The 16,761-nt window shown below is 47.0% G+C and overlaps 1 protein-coding gene across 4 annotated transcripts; it reads right to left on the reverse strand.

Moving 5' to 3' along the window:
• Positions 5,882-16,422, reverse strand: LOC100621115 (nitric oxide-associated protein 1-like). 4 transcript variants are annotated; one of them, XR_304891.3, is made up of 8 exons: positions 14,787-16,421; positions 13,726-13,890; positions 12,935-13,137; positions 11,962-12,093; positions 11,530-11,646; positions 10,053-10,173; positions 8,536-9,731; positions 5,882-5,977 (listed from the first exon to the last, which is right to left on the reverse strand). XR_304891.3 is itself a non-coding variant. In XM_005666716.3 (7 exons), the coding sequence occupies exons 1-7, from the start codon at positions 15,943-15,945 to the stop codon at positions 9,529-9,531; spliced, it is 2,100 nt and encodes a 699-aa protein (XP_005666773.1). In that variant the 5' UTR covers positions 15,946-16,421; the 3' UTR covers positions 5,882-9,528. The 4 variants fall into 4 exon arrangements, 2 of the variants coding, with proteins under 2 accessions (XP_005666773.1, XP_013834193.1); XR_002346682.1 differs by lacking the exon at positions 10,053-10,173 and having other exon boundaries at positions 14,787-16,422; XM_005666716.3 differs by having other exon boundaries at positions 5,882-9,731.

The raw sequence follows: 16,761 nt of genomic DNA on the forward strand, positions 1-16,761 counted from the left end.
TCGTTATCATTGAGCCATAATGGGAACTTCCAATCTGTTTTTTTCTTTAACAAAGTTTTACTGAAGTCTAGTTGATTTACAAGGTTGTGATCATTTCTGCTATACAACACGGTGATTCAGTTATACGTGTACACACATCTACTCTCAGATTTTTTTCCCTTGGAGATGATCACAGTGTGAACCAGTGTCTGTGCTGTGCAGCAGGTAGAGCTTGGCCAGGCATGTGCTAGTTAGGTTCTGCGACTTTCGGTGGAAATACACAGTCGTGCTGTGTTCAGAGGATCAGGTCTTTCTTTAGACCTGAGAAATGGGAGAGGGAGGTGAAGAAACACCAGAACAGCTGGCTTGCATTCTGTCTTGATAGAGCAAGTGACGTAGAAGGTATGAGTCAGGGACGAATGTGGGTTTCCTTTCATCTCCTGTAAGACTCTTTGCTGATAAATAGCAAAACATGAAATTAATTTCCAATATTTATTTTATTGGCATAGTAAATTCAATAACAAATATGAAAGTTTCTGCCTGACCAGGGATATATGGATAATTTATCATGTATATATTGGTGTTATTGATGTGTAACTTGGTTATTACCTTTAAGGAATGAAAGAATGGTTATGAGTGTGTTTCTCCAGTCCCCTGTTACTCCTTTCTCAGAGGTTCACCCTGCATGTGTAAGTTCCTAGGCCAGGGATTGAACCCACACTGGCTGCAGCAGCTACCATGCCAGGGCCTTAACCTGCTGTGCCACATGAAAACTCCAATCATTTTTAACCTATTAAGCCTGTTTCTTCATTCAGGCAGTGGAGACCTATGGTACTTCTATCCATAGAGTGGCTTTGAGTGTCAAGGGTTTGTTGAACATTTAGCCTAGTGGTTAGCTTGTAGTTTTAGCATTACGACCTTTTCTCCTAGGTAACAGCGAGTGACCTTAAATGTGTGTTTCTGTTTCCTCTGATATGGTTAAGTTGTATAATTTACCTGCTTGCCTTGCATGTTTTTGTAAAGTAGTGAGCTTTTAATGTTAAAGTCAAAGTGTTAATTTCGTTTGTTTGTTTTTGTTTTTGTTTTTTTTGCTTTTTTGGGGTGCACTCGCAGCATATGGAAGTTCCTTGGCTAAGGGTTGAATTGGAGCTGCAGCTGCCGGCCTCCACTACAGTCACAGCAACTTGGGTCTGAGCCTCGCCTGCGACCTACACAGCTCATGGCAATGCCGAGTCCTTAAACCACTGAGCGGGGCCAGGGATACTAGAACATGGATACTGGTCGGGTTCTGTACCACTGAGCCACGCTGGGAACTCCTTCAGTAGTCTTCTGTGTCAAATGATATTGTAATCTCCCTAAGAGTCAATGCTTTTGTGTTCACGGTTTTACTTAAGCACCTGAAATAATATCTGACTTTTAGAAAGGCAGATAATTAATTGCCAGTGCCAAGAATTGTGTGTGTGGTGTTTTTCTCTGTGTGTGTGGTGTTTTTCTCCTTGATTTCAACTAATTCATGTAGAGTGGTAGTTTTACTGTATTTAAAGATTCTGGCAGAAATGTCGATTCCTAGACTTGAGTACTGTCTGGATGCATATTCCTGGGTCTGGAGCGTTCACCCCAGGGGGCAGGAAATAGCAAGTCTTGAGAAAGATTTTGTTAAGAAACTAAGAAAGGTTCACGCTCACAGAGGTTGCAGGAGTGGCACCCCGGAATCTTTGTCCCTTGATTTAGGTGCCACATTTGCTTTCTGCATGTTCTGTGTTCTGTGTAGAGCAGCCCCAGAACGAGGTTTCAGGCACAGCCCTTCATCTCTGATGACTTCTTTATCCTGAGGTTCAGGGCCTTCTCTTGTCCAGTCACACTGCACTGATCAAATCCAGGACTTTAAAGCTCAGGGCGGCTTTACAGCCTAACTTCAAATTGTGCCAGGGTCCTAACACTAACCGATGGCAATCTCCCTGTTGCTCATCCTTCACTGGAGTGAGTTGCTGTATCTCTTCAGTGTCTTTTAATTTGGAACAACTCCTCAGCCTTAGTCCTTCACAACTTGAAGAATTTGAAGCTGGGTTATTCTCATTGTTCCCTCGTGCTTCAGTTCAGGTTTTGCATCTTGGTATAGGCAGTCAGTCCTGGTGCATTACAGCAGAAGCCCATGAGCACACCGTTGGTTGTGTTAATTTTATCTGGTTAATGTGCTGTCTACCAGGCTTCTTCCTGGAGTTACTTTATTTCCTTTTGTAAATAATATTCTGTGGGCTCATAGAGAGAAACTCTTATTCTTCAACAAGCCATCTATTAATTTTGCCTGAATCAATCATATCTTTTATGGCAACTGATACTCTGCAGCAAAGAAGAGCTTTCCCTTTTCCCCAGAGACCCAGGGTCTGGTTTCTGACAATCATCGACTTGTCCCCGTTTGCCCAGTGGGGCGGGGAGAGGGGGTTGCACCCTTTCAAGCTCCTACATGAGACTACAGTTGAGACTGTTACACTGAATGACTGAAATAGACACAGCTTCTCCTGGCTTATAACAGCACTATAAAATTTATGAAAGCTTGGAGTTCCCGTCGTGGCGCAGTGGTTAACGAATCCGACTAGGAACCATGAGGTTGTGGGTTCGGTCCCTGCCCTTGCTCAGTGGGTTAACGATCCGGCGTTGCCGTGAGCTGTGGTGTAGGTTGCAGACGCGGCTCGGATCCCGCATTGCTGTGGCTCTGGTGTAGGCCGGTGGCTACAGCTCCGATTCGACCCCTAGCCTGGGAGTCTCCATATGCCGCGGGAGCAGCCCAAGAAATAGCAACAACAACAAAAGACAAAAAAAAAAAAAAAAAGAAATAAAATTTATGAAAGCTTGAGGAAATGTCTTAAGGGTTAAATTGTGGAATTTACCAGGGTAAGGTCAAGTTTTTAGCACCAGAAGAGGCAATTTTAGAGAACAGTATCCTAATTCTTATTGAATTTGATATAAGCCTTTAATTTTGTGTATGTGTGCTCTAACTGCTTTTTTTTTTTTTGTCTTTTGGTTTTTCTAGGGCCACTCCGGCGGTATATGGAGGTTCTCAGGCTAGGGGTCTAATCAGAGCTGTAGCCACCGGCCTATGCAAGAGCCACAGCAACTCGGGATCTGAGCCACATCTGCAACCTACACCACAGCTCATGGCAACACCGGATCCTTAACCCACTAAGCAAGGTCAGGGATCGAACCTGCAACCTCATGGTTCCTAGTTGGATTTGTTAACCACTGCGCCATTAAGGGAATTCCTCTAACTACTTTTTAAAGATCACATAATGTAGGGAGAAGCATTTGCTCATACAAATCAAGTTAAAATCCATCTTGACTAGCTTATTAGTATTCTTCCTACTAATCCTTTTAACCTCATTTGCTGCTTCTCCAGAATTAAGTGTTGTCAGTGGTTAACTATTAACTCCTTACCCCCTTATTGTGTGTATGCACGTTGAAATGCTTGATTTCCATTTACCTAACTGGGATTATTGATAATCTGCAAGGAGTAGAGTTTGGCTATCTTTAGTATTTAGGACATTTTTCATTCTTTATACCTATCATATACTATTTCATTTATTTGTCTGTTTTATCACTTTAATTATTGCCAAAATTGTTGGCACTTTGGAAGTGCTTTGAGAGTGCATGTCATGTGAACTGACTAGTTCAGGGGACCCATAAGATTTTTTTTTGGTCTTTTTTAGGGCGGCACTCACAGCATATGGAGAGTCCCAGACTAGATAGGGGTCAAATTGGAGCTATGGCTGCCAACCTACACCAGGGCCACAGCCATGTTAGCTCCTTAACCCCGTGAGGGAGGCCAGTGATTGAACCTGTGTCCTCATGGATGCTAGTCAGATTGATTTCCACTAAGCCACGACGGGAACTCCCTAAATTTACAAATAATATAGTGGCTTTTCATCATACAAGTCAGAACACAGAGCGTGTTACACTCCATTTTCCAAGGTGGGAAACATGCTGAAACCTTGTGGATAAAAGCACCAGTAGATTTTTTGCAGCCATTGTGACTTGCTTTAACCAGCGGAAAGCAGCAGTGACATGCCTGGTTTCTGAGCCTCACCCTCCAGACGCCTTGCAGCTTCTACCATTATGTTCCTTCTGTACAAGGTCACCTTAGGAACAAGCTTGCCCTGGGCCCCTGCAGGATGAGATCCTAGGTAGATAGTGATCCCTGAAAATAGGCCCAGGTTTCCCAGCTGTCACAGCCAGTCTTGACCCAGAATGAGGTCTGCAAATGCTTGTCGCCAAAGAGCAGAACTGAGCTGAGCCCAGATTAAACTGCCAAACTGAAGAATCAGCAAATACTAGCATGTTCCAAGTCAGTCAGTTTTGGGTTGGTTAGTTACTCAGCAATAGATGTGGACAAAAACCTGACTGTGCCCTCAATCCAGTTAAGAAAGAAGCATTTCCAGTTGACAAATGAGAAACTGTACCTAGAAGTGACTGAGGCCATGTGAATTGGGGCTGGGGGTCAGTGGGTACCTGGGCGATTACGCACTGCTTCCCTTTGTTGAACAGTCTCATCCAAGTTATAAAATTTCAGCACAGCCTCAGATCTTAGGACCTAGCCTTATTTGTCCATTGAGAAAGACAGTTGCTTTATAGCCAGTACTTAAATGAAATACATCTTTTATATAGTATTTCAAGGGAAAGTAATCCGCATTTCAAAAATTTTCCTTCCTTTTGAATATTTAACCAAATTTTAAAGTTAGACAGGAAAAAAGTATTTTTAGGCCAGATGTTCAAGCTAAGGAGAACCAGAAATTAGTAAGAAGTCTTTAATTGGGCAATCAGGATCCTTTTTAGTAAAAGTAAGTGTGAAAAGGCACAGGAAACAGGATGAGTGCTGCACATTAGGAAAGGCAGGGCCATTGAGCAAGTTCAGGGCCAAATTTGAGTTCTAGAGCTACTGGTTTTATGAATAAGTAGGGACCTCAGTTCCCCTGTGTTACTACAAGGACCAGAATGTAAAACCACAGCTTCTTTTTTAGGGTAGTTTAGCAGGATAACTCTTTGGGTGTTTGCATTCCAAATCTCCTGTGCATTTAATTTCCTTTTTTCTTAATCAGAATTGTGGGGCAGGATCTCTGCTCGCGATGTGATCTGTCCGTGGTACTTGGCAAAGCTCCCGAGCAGCGTGCAAAGCTTCCCAGCCAGCCCTGAGAGCACTTTCGGTTTAAAGCCACCAGGCGGGCACACGTGTTCAGGCGTGGACAGAACAGTTGACAGGACGGCAAGGGTGCAGCCCCTTTCAGATCCACACACGCCCTGGCTCTGAGCAGTGTGCCCAGGCTGGCCTCGTGGATGCAAGGACTCAGAGGAACTCGGTGACAGGAGCACAGGGCTTCCAAGGAAACGGTGTGTTTCGCATTGAAGGCCTTCAAAGTGGGTGGCTTTGCTTTTCTGAGGTAACATGTTTTCTTTAATAATGTTGATCAATTCTGGCCTCTAGACCTGTGATGGGTTCTAGTATATAAAAGGAGTACTATGTGGTGGTTAAAAACTTGGGTGTTGGTGGAACTGTTTCGTATCCTGATTATGTTTTTTGTTTTTTTTAAAGCCAGTTTATACCAGTTCGTTTATTTAGCTCTGCAGCCATGTTGTGTTCAGCATGTCACCCTGTTTGTATTCATGGCACTTTATTTATTTTTTGTCTTTTTAGGGCCTCACCCTCACCATATGGAAGTTCCCAGGCTAGGGATCAAATTGGAGCTACAGCTGCCAGCTCACACCACAGCAACACAGGATCCCTAACACTGAGCGAGGCCAGGGATCGAACCAGTGTCCTCACAGATGCTAGTCGGGTTTGTTAACCGCTGAGCCACGACAGGAACTCCCCATGGCACTTTAAAAGAAGTAAAATATGTGACATGATAGGACATTTTGACTTCTATGTGACATTAAAAGCAGCTTTATTTTTTAAAGTCCATGGTATCTTTCCTCCCTGCTTAGAACAGCAGCGTCTCCTTCAAAGTTGCTGAGACAAACAAAAAGGGGGAGACAGAAATCGTTAGCTCACAACAATCACTTTTAAATAAAACCTTATTCACTTTAAATTTTTAAAATTTGGCCTCTGATGAAAAAACGGCTGCAGAAAGACATTTTAATACAAAACAAAATAAGTTTTAACTTTTCTCAGGCTGAACATCCCTTGATTTAGTGGCAGGATCCATTAACAAACTTCTGGTCCCCAGGAAAACCTATTACATGGGGTAGGGGATATGCTTGTATTTCACCAGGTCATGGATTACAACTTGTTTGGATTGCGCAGTGTAACCTGCTCTGTATGTCCCATCACCATGAACAGCAAGCTAACCAGTCATTAGGGCCTCACTGCGGAGCTCCCCTGCGTCTCATCTGCTTTAAGATATTTCCCATGCCAGGCAAGGAGTTGATGCGTTCACCTGTGCCTGCGTTTCTTGATCTGGTACTTCCTGCAAAATGGAGCTCAAGGCTGGTTTCCTGCAGATGACAAACCTGGAGGCCCTGCTGTGCCAGGCCCAGCAGAGCTGCTGGTGTCTCAGTGGGAAGGCACCCAGTGCTCGGCCAGCTTCTGGTCCCCTGCCCCGCCTTGCCTCCCCCAGGGCTCTGTCTGGTGGAGCAAGAACATCATTTCATTCTTTCTCAGTGTTCCCTTTTCTCTTGGCTGCTCTCCTTAGGGGGGATGTCTACCCTTGACCTGCAAGAGTAATGCTTACACAGTAGACACCAGACTTCAGATTCACATGACTCCAACAGGCCTGCTCCTGCTGTCTCTGTCGTGTCGTCTGCCACACGGACACCCTGAAGGGGCTGCGATAGCTGGAGATTAACAGTTGAGCATCATAGAGGAATGATGCCTCACATATCCCCTTCACGGCAGAGAGCATCTATATTTCCTTATTTAGTACAGGACTTTCATGATCTGAACATTCCTGAGCATGTCTACAGCATACTTAAATCATCCATGGCTTAGCACCTCAGGCTCCTATTTTCCAGAAGCTTCCTTTTTCCTCTCAGAGTCTACCCTCTGAGTAATAAACCTAGTGGAAGTATTTCTTTGGTCTTAAACAACTTGTTTAGTGGGGGTGAGGGCGTTGTGCCAGCTGTGCCATAATTTCTCTGTGCTAACTCCTGCATGCTGCCACCGTGTAAATGATGGTGACGAAAGGGCAGTCTTCATACTTGGGTCAATGGATTAGTATTAATAAGCTGACTTAGCTCAGAAACCAACACAGTAAGAGAGCTTTCTTCTAGAAAATCCCCCGTGGACCTCTGGATGCACCAGCAGGGATGCTGGGTTGCATTAGGCTTGCAGGATGTGGTGTAAGTTAACAGCAGATCCCAGCAGAAGTTCTCTGCTGTTGATGCTCGGGGGGCCTTTTTGTTGTAGTTTCTCAGGGCTGCACCTGTGGCATATGGAGTTTCCCAGGCCAGGGGTTCGGGGGCCTTTTTGGTCTGAGGTATGGTCACCACACTTTCCCGGCTCTCCTGCTTGTTTTTGCTGAGAATCATAAAAAGTTAGGACTGAGGAGTATCTAGTGTCAGTCCCTCATTTCAGAGATGTGAAAACAAAGACCCAAACAGATTAACTAATACAACAGGGAAACTTCAACTTAGTAAACTGCACTGTCTGCGACTAGCCTAGCAAGGTACCTTGGAACATATATATATTTTTTAATTTTTTAGTGTCTTTTGTCTTTTTAGGGCCAAACCCACAGTATATGAAGGTTCCCAGGTCAGGGGTCCAACCAGAGCTGCAGGTGCAGGCCCATGCCAGAGCGACAACAATGCCCAATCCAAGCTGCGTCCGAGGCCTACACCACAGCTCACAGCAATGCCAGATACTTAATCCACTGAGTGAGGCCAAGGATTGAACCCACAACCTCATGGTCCCTAGTTGGATTCATTTCCGCTGTGCCATGATGGGAACTCCCCTTAGAACATTTTTAGAACAACCTCAGTCAAAACATAACCATTGAGTTTGGAGCTTAGAGAAACCTGAAAATATAAATTGGTGAAAGCTTAAACACTGCATCTTTGCTAGTTGAGGTCTAAGAGCCTAGAGACAAAATGAGGGAGGAACATCTCGCTTCCTACATTGTAAGTTATCAGGGTAAAAACAGCACCAGCTTTGGGGTTCTGTAGTTCTCCACCAAGGCTAGGTTTACCCTATTTCCTTCATGTCATGTAAAGATTCAGGCCTAACCTTCAAACTAGGAACAACAGATAGAAATACAATGGTCACGATTTTAAGTTGTAAAATTAACGGTATTTCATTCGCTCCAGAAGAAAGGAAAAAAAAAATCCTACTACAAATCATTTTCTCAGCTTGGGGAGCTCCCACTCTCTCAAGGGTGGGTGTGGAATTGTCACTGGCACTTTGCAGTTGTCACAGGAAAGGATGGGGCAGGGGAGTTGCTACTGGCTTTTAGTATCAAGGCATTAGGGAGGCAGGTAAAGAACTACTTCTCGAAGATGCCAACCAGACGTCCACTCTGAAACAACGCAGCTGAGACCTACAAAGCTTTACAGGTTGCCTCTTAAAATACTAACCATTTATCCCACGACGATGACGACGACCCACTAGTGAGAAGGGGCTAGAGTGTCATGCTGAACCAGAGTCCATGGAGGCTCCTAGATGTGTTTCAGGTCGACTTTCTCCACGAGCCTTCAGCTCAACCCTGGGACCCAGGACGTGACTCCCCAGAAGTTTCACTGTCCATGGCTCGAGTGCTCACTCTGGTCAGGACACACATGACGTTAAGACTGCAAACTGATGGAGGCTCACACAGCATTCATGGCAGTTGCTGATAAAACACTTGAAGTGCTCTGATCCTTGCAGACCTGACTGAGATATCCTGTGAGCCATTCTCTGCGAGTTTTCAGGCACTTTAGGGTTATGTAAGGAGAACTACTTGTTTCCCAGTGTCCATTCTGCCCTTAAGTAATAAAACCCCACAGTCCCCATTGCCCTCTGGACCCCCAGCTTCCCTGTGGGGTGTGGCCATGTCACTGCTGACCTACAGATGCTGTGATGTGTACTGCTTCCAGCTCTTCCTCCTCCTCCGTGGGGACGTTCTCCCTGATGCTGGGAAAGGATGACAACTCGAGCATCCTTCAATCTAGAGAAGGAAGCTGGGGTGCGTTCCCCAGGTGGGTCCTTGGATGACTATGACTACACGGAGCAGAGCCACCTTCTCATTTCCGTCTCCTTTAAGCCAATGTCTTCGGGAGAAACTGATATTCTGCCATTTGTTCACATGCCAACGGCTAAGCTGCTCCCTCAAGAAATGCCACCTGGTCTCAAAAAAAATGTAGTGGGAAGACTTGAGCAGCGCTCATTTTTAGGTGTATCTCGGTCAGATACACACCCAACCAAAAATCACTTGAGCTTGCAAATTCAACGTATTAAGAAGAGGCTCAGTCCTTGGTTGTCTGAAAGGGTGGGAGTGGGAGGGGCTTCATCTAGTGACATTTACTACAATGCAGTGTACACTGTAGGTTGTGTAGAGTTACTCTTCAGTGTGAACAGATCAGTCCGGACATTTACCTCTTTTTCTTTTTCTGCACATTGTACACAAGGGGAGGAGGCTTCTTGGTTTGATAGGCAACACTTCTCTGGATTCGCGGTCCTTTGATGTTAACTATGTGGGGCAAGAGTGGGGGCCGGACTGTGAGAAAAGTTCCTTGAGGCATATGGCCTCGGAGGTGCAGTCTGTCCTTAAACTGTGGCGTTACTGCAACCCAACCTATGCAGGCACAGGACAGAACACAAGGTGTTAGCAAGCATTTATTATAAACAGCAAGCGTTTTTTATAAACAGCAGCCACAGCTCCAGTGGAGACTCAAGGGGGGCTACTGGGGTCTTTCACTCTGTTCTTAAAAGGGCATACAGTGCATTTGAGTGAAGGTACACATTTATTATCAGGGTAGGTTTTAGCTTATGAATAACCAAGTATATATTCCCTAAAATACTCAGCTTATGTCAGTGAAGGCACAGCTGTAGCAAAAATACTAAAAGCCATGAGGCCACTTCCCTTTACCTGGGAAGTAGTGGTGGAGTCAGTTACCTGCCGAGGAGAACTTGATGTCAGCCACAGCTTCCGATTCGCCCAATCCCTCGTCCAGGGTGATGTCCTCAGCAACAAGAGGAGGAAAGCCTGCCATTCTTTCTTTTCCACCCACTGGAACCTTCCATGGGGAGGAAATGCAGATATTTGGAAGCTCCCAGTAAACCCCTGACAACTCCAATGCTAAGTAAGGCACTGACAGGTAGTTCCGTAGAGAGGATCAAGAAAAATTCCTTTTAAAGAGTCAACTGTTGAAAAACTCCAAGTCACGTCTCTGTCACATGACAAGCCCAGGAGCTCTCTGAAGGGGCAAAGCTTACAGATTCTAGGGTCAAGGGCCTCACGTGGGTATCTGTCTGGTGGTACCGTCCAGACACCAGCCTCTTGTTTCATTAACTTACACTGTTGTGTACAGCCCTCCCTCAAGCCTTACACACCATAACACAGGCAGTTAAGGTAACATCCTTCTAAACACCTCATTCGAGCAGGCCTGGCTAGACAGAGATTAACCCCTGCCTCGTTACAGCTCAAGAGTACATGTATAAAACAGTAAGACTCAGCTTCTCTGTTCACAGGCGTTTCCACGACTAGGCAGGAACTGGCTCATAACCTATGTTTTTATTAACAGATGTCTCCGTGTTGAGCATTGAGGACACAAATACGGATGTTGCAGTGTGGTCCCCACACCCGAGGAGATCACCAGGTGGAATAGCATCTAAATAAATTACAAGGTAAGATTTTCCCCACACTCCTGGAAAGCAGAGCAGGAGTGAGGAGGGGGACCACGTGTAAGTGCCAGGGATGCTGGGATTAAGAACCTGGAGCTTCTCCACCCAGAAAAGGGCTTCTCAACTTCGGCGCCACTGACCTTTTGGACCAGAAGATTCTTTGTTGTGAGGGAATGCCCTGGGCGCTGCGGGACACTTAGCTTCATCTCTGGTCTCTACCTGCTAGAGGCCAGGGAGAATATGTAACTTCCCCTCACTCACACTATCCAGTTCAACTTCCTGTAGTCATGTGACCGCCAGGCAGTTGAAAAGTGGCCAGTGCTAGTGAAGAACTCAATTTTAGAGTGAATTTACTTTTAATTAACTTATTTAAATAGCCACATGTGGCTACTGTACTGGGCAGTGTCACCTAGAGAAAACCCAGCTCTGTCACTACTCTAGGATCCCAACTCTTTCTTTTCTGAGAGCCCAATGTTCCCTAGTGGCTTGCTGGGTTAAGGAGCTGGGGTTCTCACGGCTGTGGCGTGTGTCACATCCCTGGCCCGGGAACTTTTGAATGCTGAGAGCATGGCCAAAAATAAGAGCCCACCTCCCTTTAAAGCCACAATGCTCAAGGAGAACAGGTCAGGGGAGAGCCAGCTGACTGTGTGTGACAAGGATGGGTCTGTCCTACCAAAGCTTTCAGGGCTGTGGGACTGTTGCAGGGTGTGTTAAGCTGACTGTGCAACCATGAAAGCCTGTCCCCTCACCTTGAGTAAGGTGTGACCCGCGTGCTTCTTATACACAGTATCTGCCTTGTCCAAGGAAGTGATGTGCACGGGAAGGAAGTTGGAAGCCACAACTGTAAACCAAGCTGATTGGTTTCCCTTGAGAGAGAAAGATGGAATTTATTTTGCAGAACGAAAAACTTGCTAAACCAGTACATTACAAGGTATGATTTAAAGAAAAAAATTTCCCCATAAAACAGTAGCACAGGGCCACTATGTTCTCTGTTTTTTGTGACATTATCCCAAGTTTTTATTATGGACATTTTCAAACACACACACACACAAACACACACACAAGAATGGTAGATCAGTCCCCACGTAGTTGTGACCAAGTTCCCAGCTTTTACCACAGATCCGCTTCCTTAAAGTAATGCCAATAATAAATCATTTTTCAGTAATACAGAATTTCCTTACCTGCAGAAAATCTATGCGGCCTATAGCACCCAAAAATAGAACCATTCCTGGTTGAAGCACAAAAGTTCTTGGAACAATGGCCTGTGTTGGCAAAACAATATTTACTTCTTTTTCTGTTAGAAGATTTAAAATCTGTAAAGCAAAGAACAGATTTTTTAGAGAATTACTTTCAATGAACATATGATATGTTGTGATTTACTTGTAAGATAACGTTACAATTAAAATTTAATTACAGGCTTCGAAGTATGTATTTCAGAATTTGCTTCATAAAAATTTATTTTTTTCTGGTTAAATGAATCAGTGTACAGCTGGCTATACTCTTGTTTCAGAACTTAATCCTGAGTAATGGCAAAATAACTACAGGGGTATGAACGGCAGTAGTCTCCAAATTCTGTCAAATCTGGAAAGTACTGAGGATCAATTCCAAGATAGAAAGTGTGTTCTCTCAATTACATCTCAAAAATTCTATACATTTGTAACAAAATAATATTAAGCAGAGGTTTGTTTTCCTGCAAATACAATCGGGAGAATGTCAGAAGCATGTGTTCTTTGAAGGGAGTTCCTGTCATGGCTCAGTGTTAACGAATCCGACTAGTATCAGTGAAGACGCAGGTTCAATGCCTGGCTTTGCTTAACGGGTGAAGGACCTAGCATTGCTGTGAGCTGTGGTAAGGTTGCAGATGAGGCTTGGATCTGGTGTTGCTGTGGCTGTGGTGTAGGCTGGTAGCTGTACCACCAATTTGATCCCTAGCCTGGGAACTTCAGGGGGCTGCAGGTGCAGACCTAAAGAACCAAAAAAAAACGAAAAAGAAAAAAAAGAAAAAAGAAAGTGTGTTCTCTCCATCAAGCCTTCTAGGGAGCAGCAGTCTTCAATGAGTCAGAACCACGTCTAAGGAAGACCTCTTTTTCGGCCAGTTAAGCCAGCGCCCTCATAACTGAAAGTCCGTGTTTCTAGAAGACATTAAATACATACACAGTTGTCTTTGGTAATTCCGGGGGTGTCATAAAACCAGCGGGCATCTTTCACATCTTGTGGGGTCAGTTCTATGCGTCTGGTGGGTTTATCAGCAACCATAACAGGATCATCGCCCATGTCAAAGGCAAGAGAATTGGCATCGAACTCAAAGGCAGCTTCCTCCTTCTGTTCTGAGCATGAGAAGGTCCTTCCAACTCTCCCTAGAACAAGTATACTGAAGTCAGGAGTTACTCCTTTACAGCTTTGGACTTGAGACAATTCTTATGTTTGCCTGGAACAAGTCATAAGAGGAACTTCATATATGGAAGTGGGGTTACAACGATAGTTCTGCTTTATTTCTAAAGTCAGTGGGAGTCAGAGTCTTGTAATGATCAAGTGTGTGTGGCTGGCTGTGCACACTGGGGGGGAGGGAGTTGTGGAGGGGAAGAGTGCAGGAAACCAAACTGATGTTAGGAGAGAAAAGCTGAAAAAAGATACCAAGGAGAAGGTGATAATGCAGTTAAAGCCGCCACAGCTCAACAGCCTGTACCAGTCTGCAAGGTGGGGCCAGATTTGAGGGGAAATGCCTCTACTACTAACAATGGCCAGGTCTTTACTGGATTTCTCCAAGCACGTACTATCTTGATTTTCCAAAGAGTAGCCTTGCCTCTAAAGGGCCTCTGCATTCTGAAATGAGCAAGTGGTCTCTCCCCACAAACGTGGCCAGTCACAGAGAGCAGTAGTTCAGGCTGTTCAACAAAAAAATTTAATATGGACCCAACAAGAGTTTCCCTATAGAATATGCTTACCTACTACATAACCATGCTTTTTTAAGAGATTAAGTTGATTTTGTTCTTGCTGACTAAGATCTTCTTCTGCTTCAACTGCATCTCTTTTAAGCCTTTTTTGCCTTTGAAACATTCTGTAAGGAGTTGGGTTGCAAATAGGAAACTTTAGAAGGTTTAATGTAGTACCTGAAACAGCAAAGAATAAATATGTTGTTATAAACATCATACAAGAAAACAGAAGAAACAATTTATGAGGGTGTACCCCACCTTGTGTACTGTGATTACTTCTATTCATTTTCATGACAACCCTCTCCAAAATTATCTTTACTTTACATATGAGAAAGCAGGCTCAGAGATTGGCTAACAGGATCAGCCAGGATTTGAATCCCACATCTACAGGCCTAATCTTTTTCCATCTTCTACATTCTACTAACTAGTGTAAAAGTACTTCTGTGTATCAATCAACCAGCGTACAGGATAGAGAAGTACAGCTTATCAAGCAAAGTTAAATCCTAGTTTCAAAGTAACAAGTAGTTCATTTTGCCAACTGCTAGATACAAACAGGGTCACACAAGGATCCATTTTGCAAGGACTACAGACATCTCCCCCAAATCACACAGTTGACATTTTCCTCAACAAAGCCACACATCACGTTGCATTAGTGAATTATTCAGATATTAAATGTGCACAGTGTACAGATCTCCTGAATAAACTCAAGCAAGACCGGAGCAGAGGAGGGAGGTTTAGAAAGTAAAAGGATTAAACAGAGCAACATACAAAGAACTAAAGCTACGAGGGAAACCTCCGGGAGTACACGGGGCGTTGTCTTCGGGTTGGTCTACAGAGAGACCAGACCACAGACGTACTCCCCTATGTTTGTTGGAAAGTTAGTGCAACATATACCGAATTTCCAAGCGCTAAGCTGACAGGGAAGAGAAATAGGACCCAAGTAGGTAGGGGAGGTTTAAAGGGGAGGCTCCAGCCTCTGGTGGACATGAAGGAAGGAGTGCTAAGTGCTTAACCACCATCAGACCTCTCGCTTTTCGGAAAACCAAGGGGGTGGGCGGCGCCCTAAGTCTCACCAGGCCAAGCGGAGATGGTGGCCCTGTCGATAGCCTCAGCGCCCTTGGCGATGCAGTAATCGGACTCCAGGAGCGTGTTGAAGAGGGTGGACTTGCCAGCGTTGGTGGCGCCAACCAGGTAGACGTCGCCGCGGTAGCGCCAGGAGCGCTGGAGCGCGGAGATCAACTCTTCGACTCCGTAGCCAGTCTTGGCGCTGATGAGCCGCACGTCCCTAAGCACCGCGCGGGACTTGGCCGAGTGGTTCGCCTTCTCCGCCTGGTCCCGCGGCTGCTTCCGGCCGGGGTGTTGGGACCTCCGGGAGCCAGGGGGCGGCAGGAGCCCGACGCGGGCACAGTCGTCCCACAGTCGCTCCCGGATGCGCTGCCGGTATCCGGGGGCGTCCTGGGGCAGCAGGTCCACCTTGTTCCCCAGCACGATCAGCTGCTTGGGGCCCACGAGCGCGGGCAGGTGGCGCAGCAGGGCGTCGGGCAGATCCAGCAGGTCCACCATGTATAACACCAGGGCGGGCTCGGGCCGCCGCAGCGCGGCGCTCACGAGCTCCAGGTACTTCTCGGGACTCACCTGCAGGCGTAGGGCGCGCCGGTGGTGCACCAGCAACCAGCAGCGCTGGCACACCGTCCTCGCCAGCCCGCCGTCCGCCTGCGCCGCCGCGCGGAGGAACTTCTCGCTGGGCAGGTAGCCGGGCACGCCGGGGTCCTGGCAGTGCAGCTCCGCCCCGCATCCCGAACAGTTCAGGCCGCTGGGTGCCACCGTCGGGTCCGGGTGCCCCACGACCGGCTGCGCCCGCTGCACCCGCCGAGCGGCCCGGAGCTTCTGCTGGCGCCGCTCCTCCCGCCGCTGCTGCATCTGTCGTTCGTTCTCTTCTTGCCGCTGCTGCACCTCTCGTAGCTGGTCTTGGAGGGTCGGTGCGGGCTCCGGCTCCGGGATGTACTCGGGGAACAGAAAACTCTCCTCTAGGTCGGCCCTTCCTTCGCTGCCCCCAGTCGCAGTCCGGTACCGAGAACGCCCCCGGCCCAGGGCCCACGGGCGCTGGGATGAAAGGCTGGCCGCACATCTCCTCTCCAGGAGCGCGTCCTGGAGACCAAGGCGCGCGGCCGTGGGAGAGGCTCCCTGCAGGAAGCCGCACAGCAGCCTAGGAGCGAGGCGCGTGGGCAGCATGGAAACGCGGGCGCGGGCCAGGGGCGGGCCACCGGTTTGCCAGGAGCGCGTCCCGGAGACCAAGGCGCCTGGCCGTGGGAGAGCCACCTCGCAGGAGGCCGCACAGCAGCCTAGGAGCGAGGCGCGCGGGCGGCATGGGCACGTGGGCGCGGGCCAAGCGCAGGCCACGGGTTTGCACGCGCACTGCGGCCCCAGCTGCTTGGTAAACCGGAAAAAGCCTGGGACGACCAGAGAGCTGTCATTGGTCAGCGTCGCCCTTCGGCTCCTCCTCCCGATCGCATCTCGTGAGATCTCGCGATGAAGCCGCTGAGGCCCGAGAACCCACCTAAGGCGGAGCTAAAGGCACGGGAGGTCCGGGCTCGGCGGGGTTGGCTAGGTCAGCCAGCGAGTGAGGCTTTGGTCGGGCTTCGGCTGCTGCCTGCAGCTCAGAAATCGCACTTTTTTTTTTTTTTTTTTTTGGTCTTTTTACCATTAGGTTCCCAGGCTAGGGGTTGAATCGGAGCTGTAGCTGCCGGCCTACGCCAGGGCCACAGCAACGCCAGATCCGAGCCGCGTCTGGGACCTACACCACAGCTCACGACAATGCTGGATCCTTAACCCAATGAGCGAGGCCAGGGATCGAACCTGCAACCTCATGGTTCCTAGTCAGATTCGTTAACCACTGAGCCACGACGGGAACTCCAGAAATCGCACTTTTTAAACTTTAACAAAGCTGAGGTATAGTTGATGTACAGAGTAGTCATTTTTCAAAACTTTTTTTAAAGTTTTTGCAACTGAAAAAATAAAGCACAACTACATCCTTTTATTAACAAATCT

Source organism: Sus scrofa, chromosome 8 (assembly GCF_000003025.6).
Source record: "Sus scrofa isolate TJ Tabasco breed Duroc chromosome 8, Sscrofa11.1, whole genome shotgun sequence".
In the NCBI taxonomy this organism is placed as follows: Eukaryota; Metazoa; Chordata; class Mammalia; order Artiodactyla; family Suidae; genus Sus; species Sus scrofa.

Excerpts from the sequence above, each read along its gene's own strand:
- LOC100621115 (XM_005666716.3), bottom strand. The coding sequence starts at position 15,945 with ATGCTGCCCACGCGCCTCGCTCCTAGGCTGCTGTGCGGCTTCCTGCAG. Across the intron at positions 13,891-14,786 it reads CACCATCTCCGCTTGGCCTG|GTACTACATTAAACCTTCTA; the intron begins GTGAGACTTAGG and ends TTGCTGTTTCAG. Across the intron at positions 12,094-12,934 it reads GAATTACCAAAGACAACTGT|ATTTTAAATCTTCTAACAGA; the intron begins GTATGTATTTAA and ends TTTGCTTTACAG.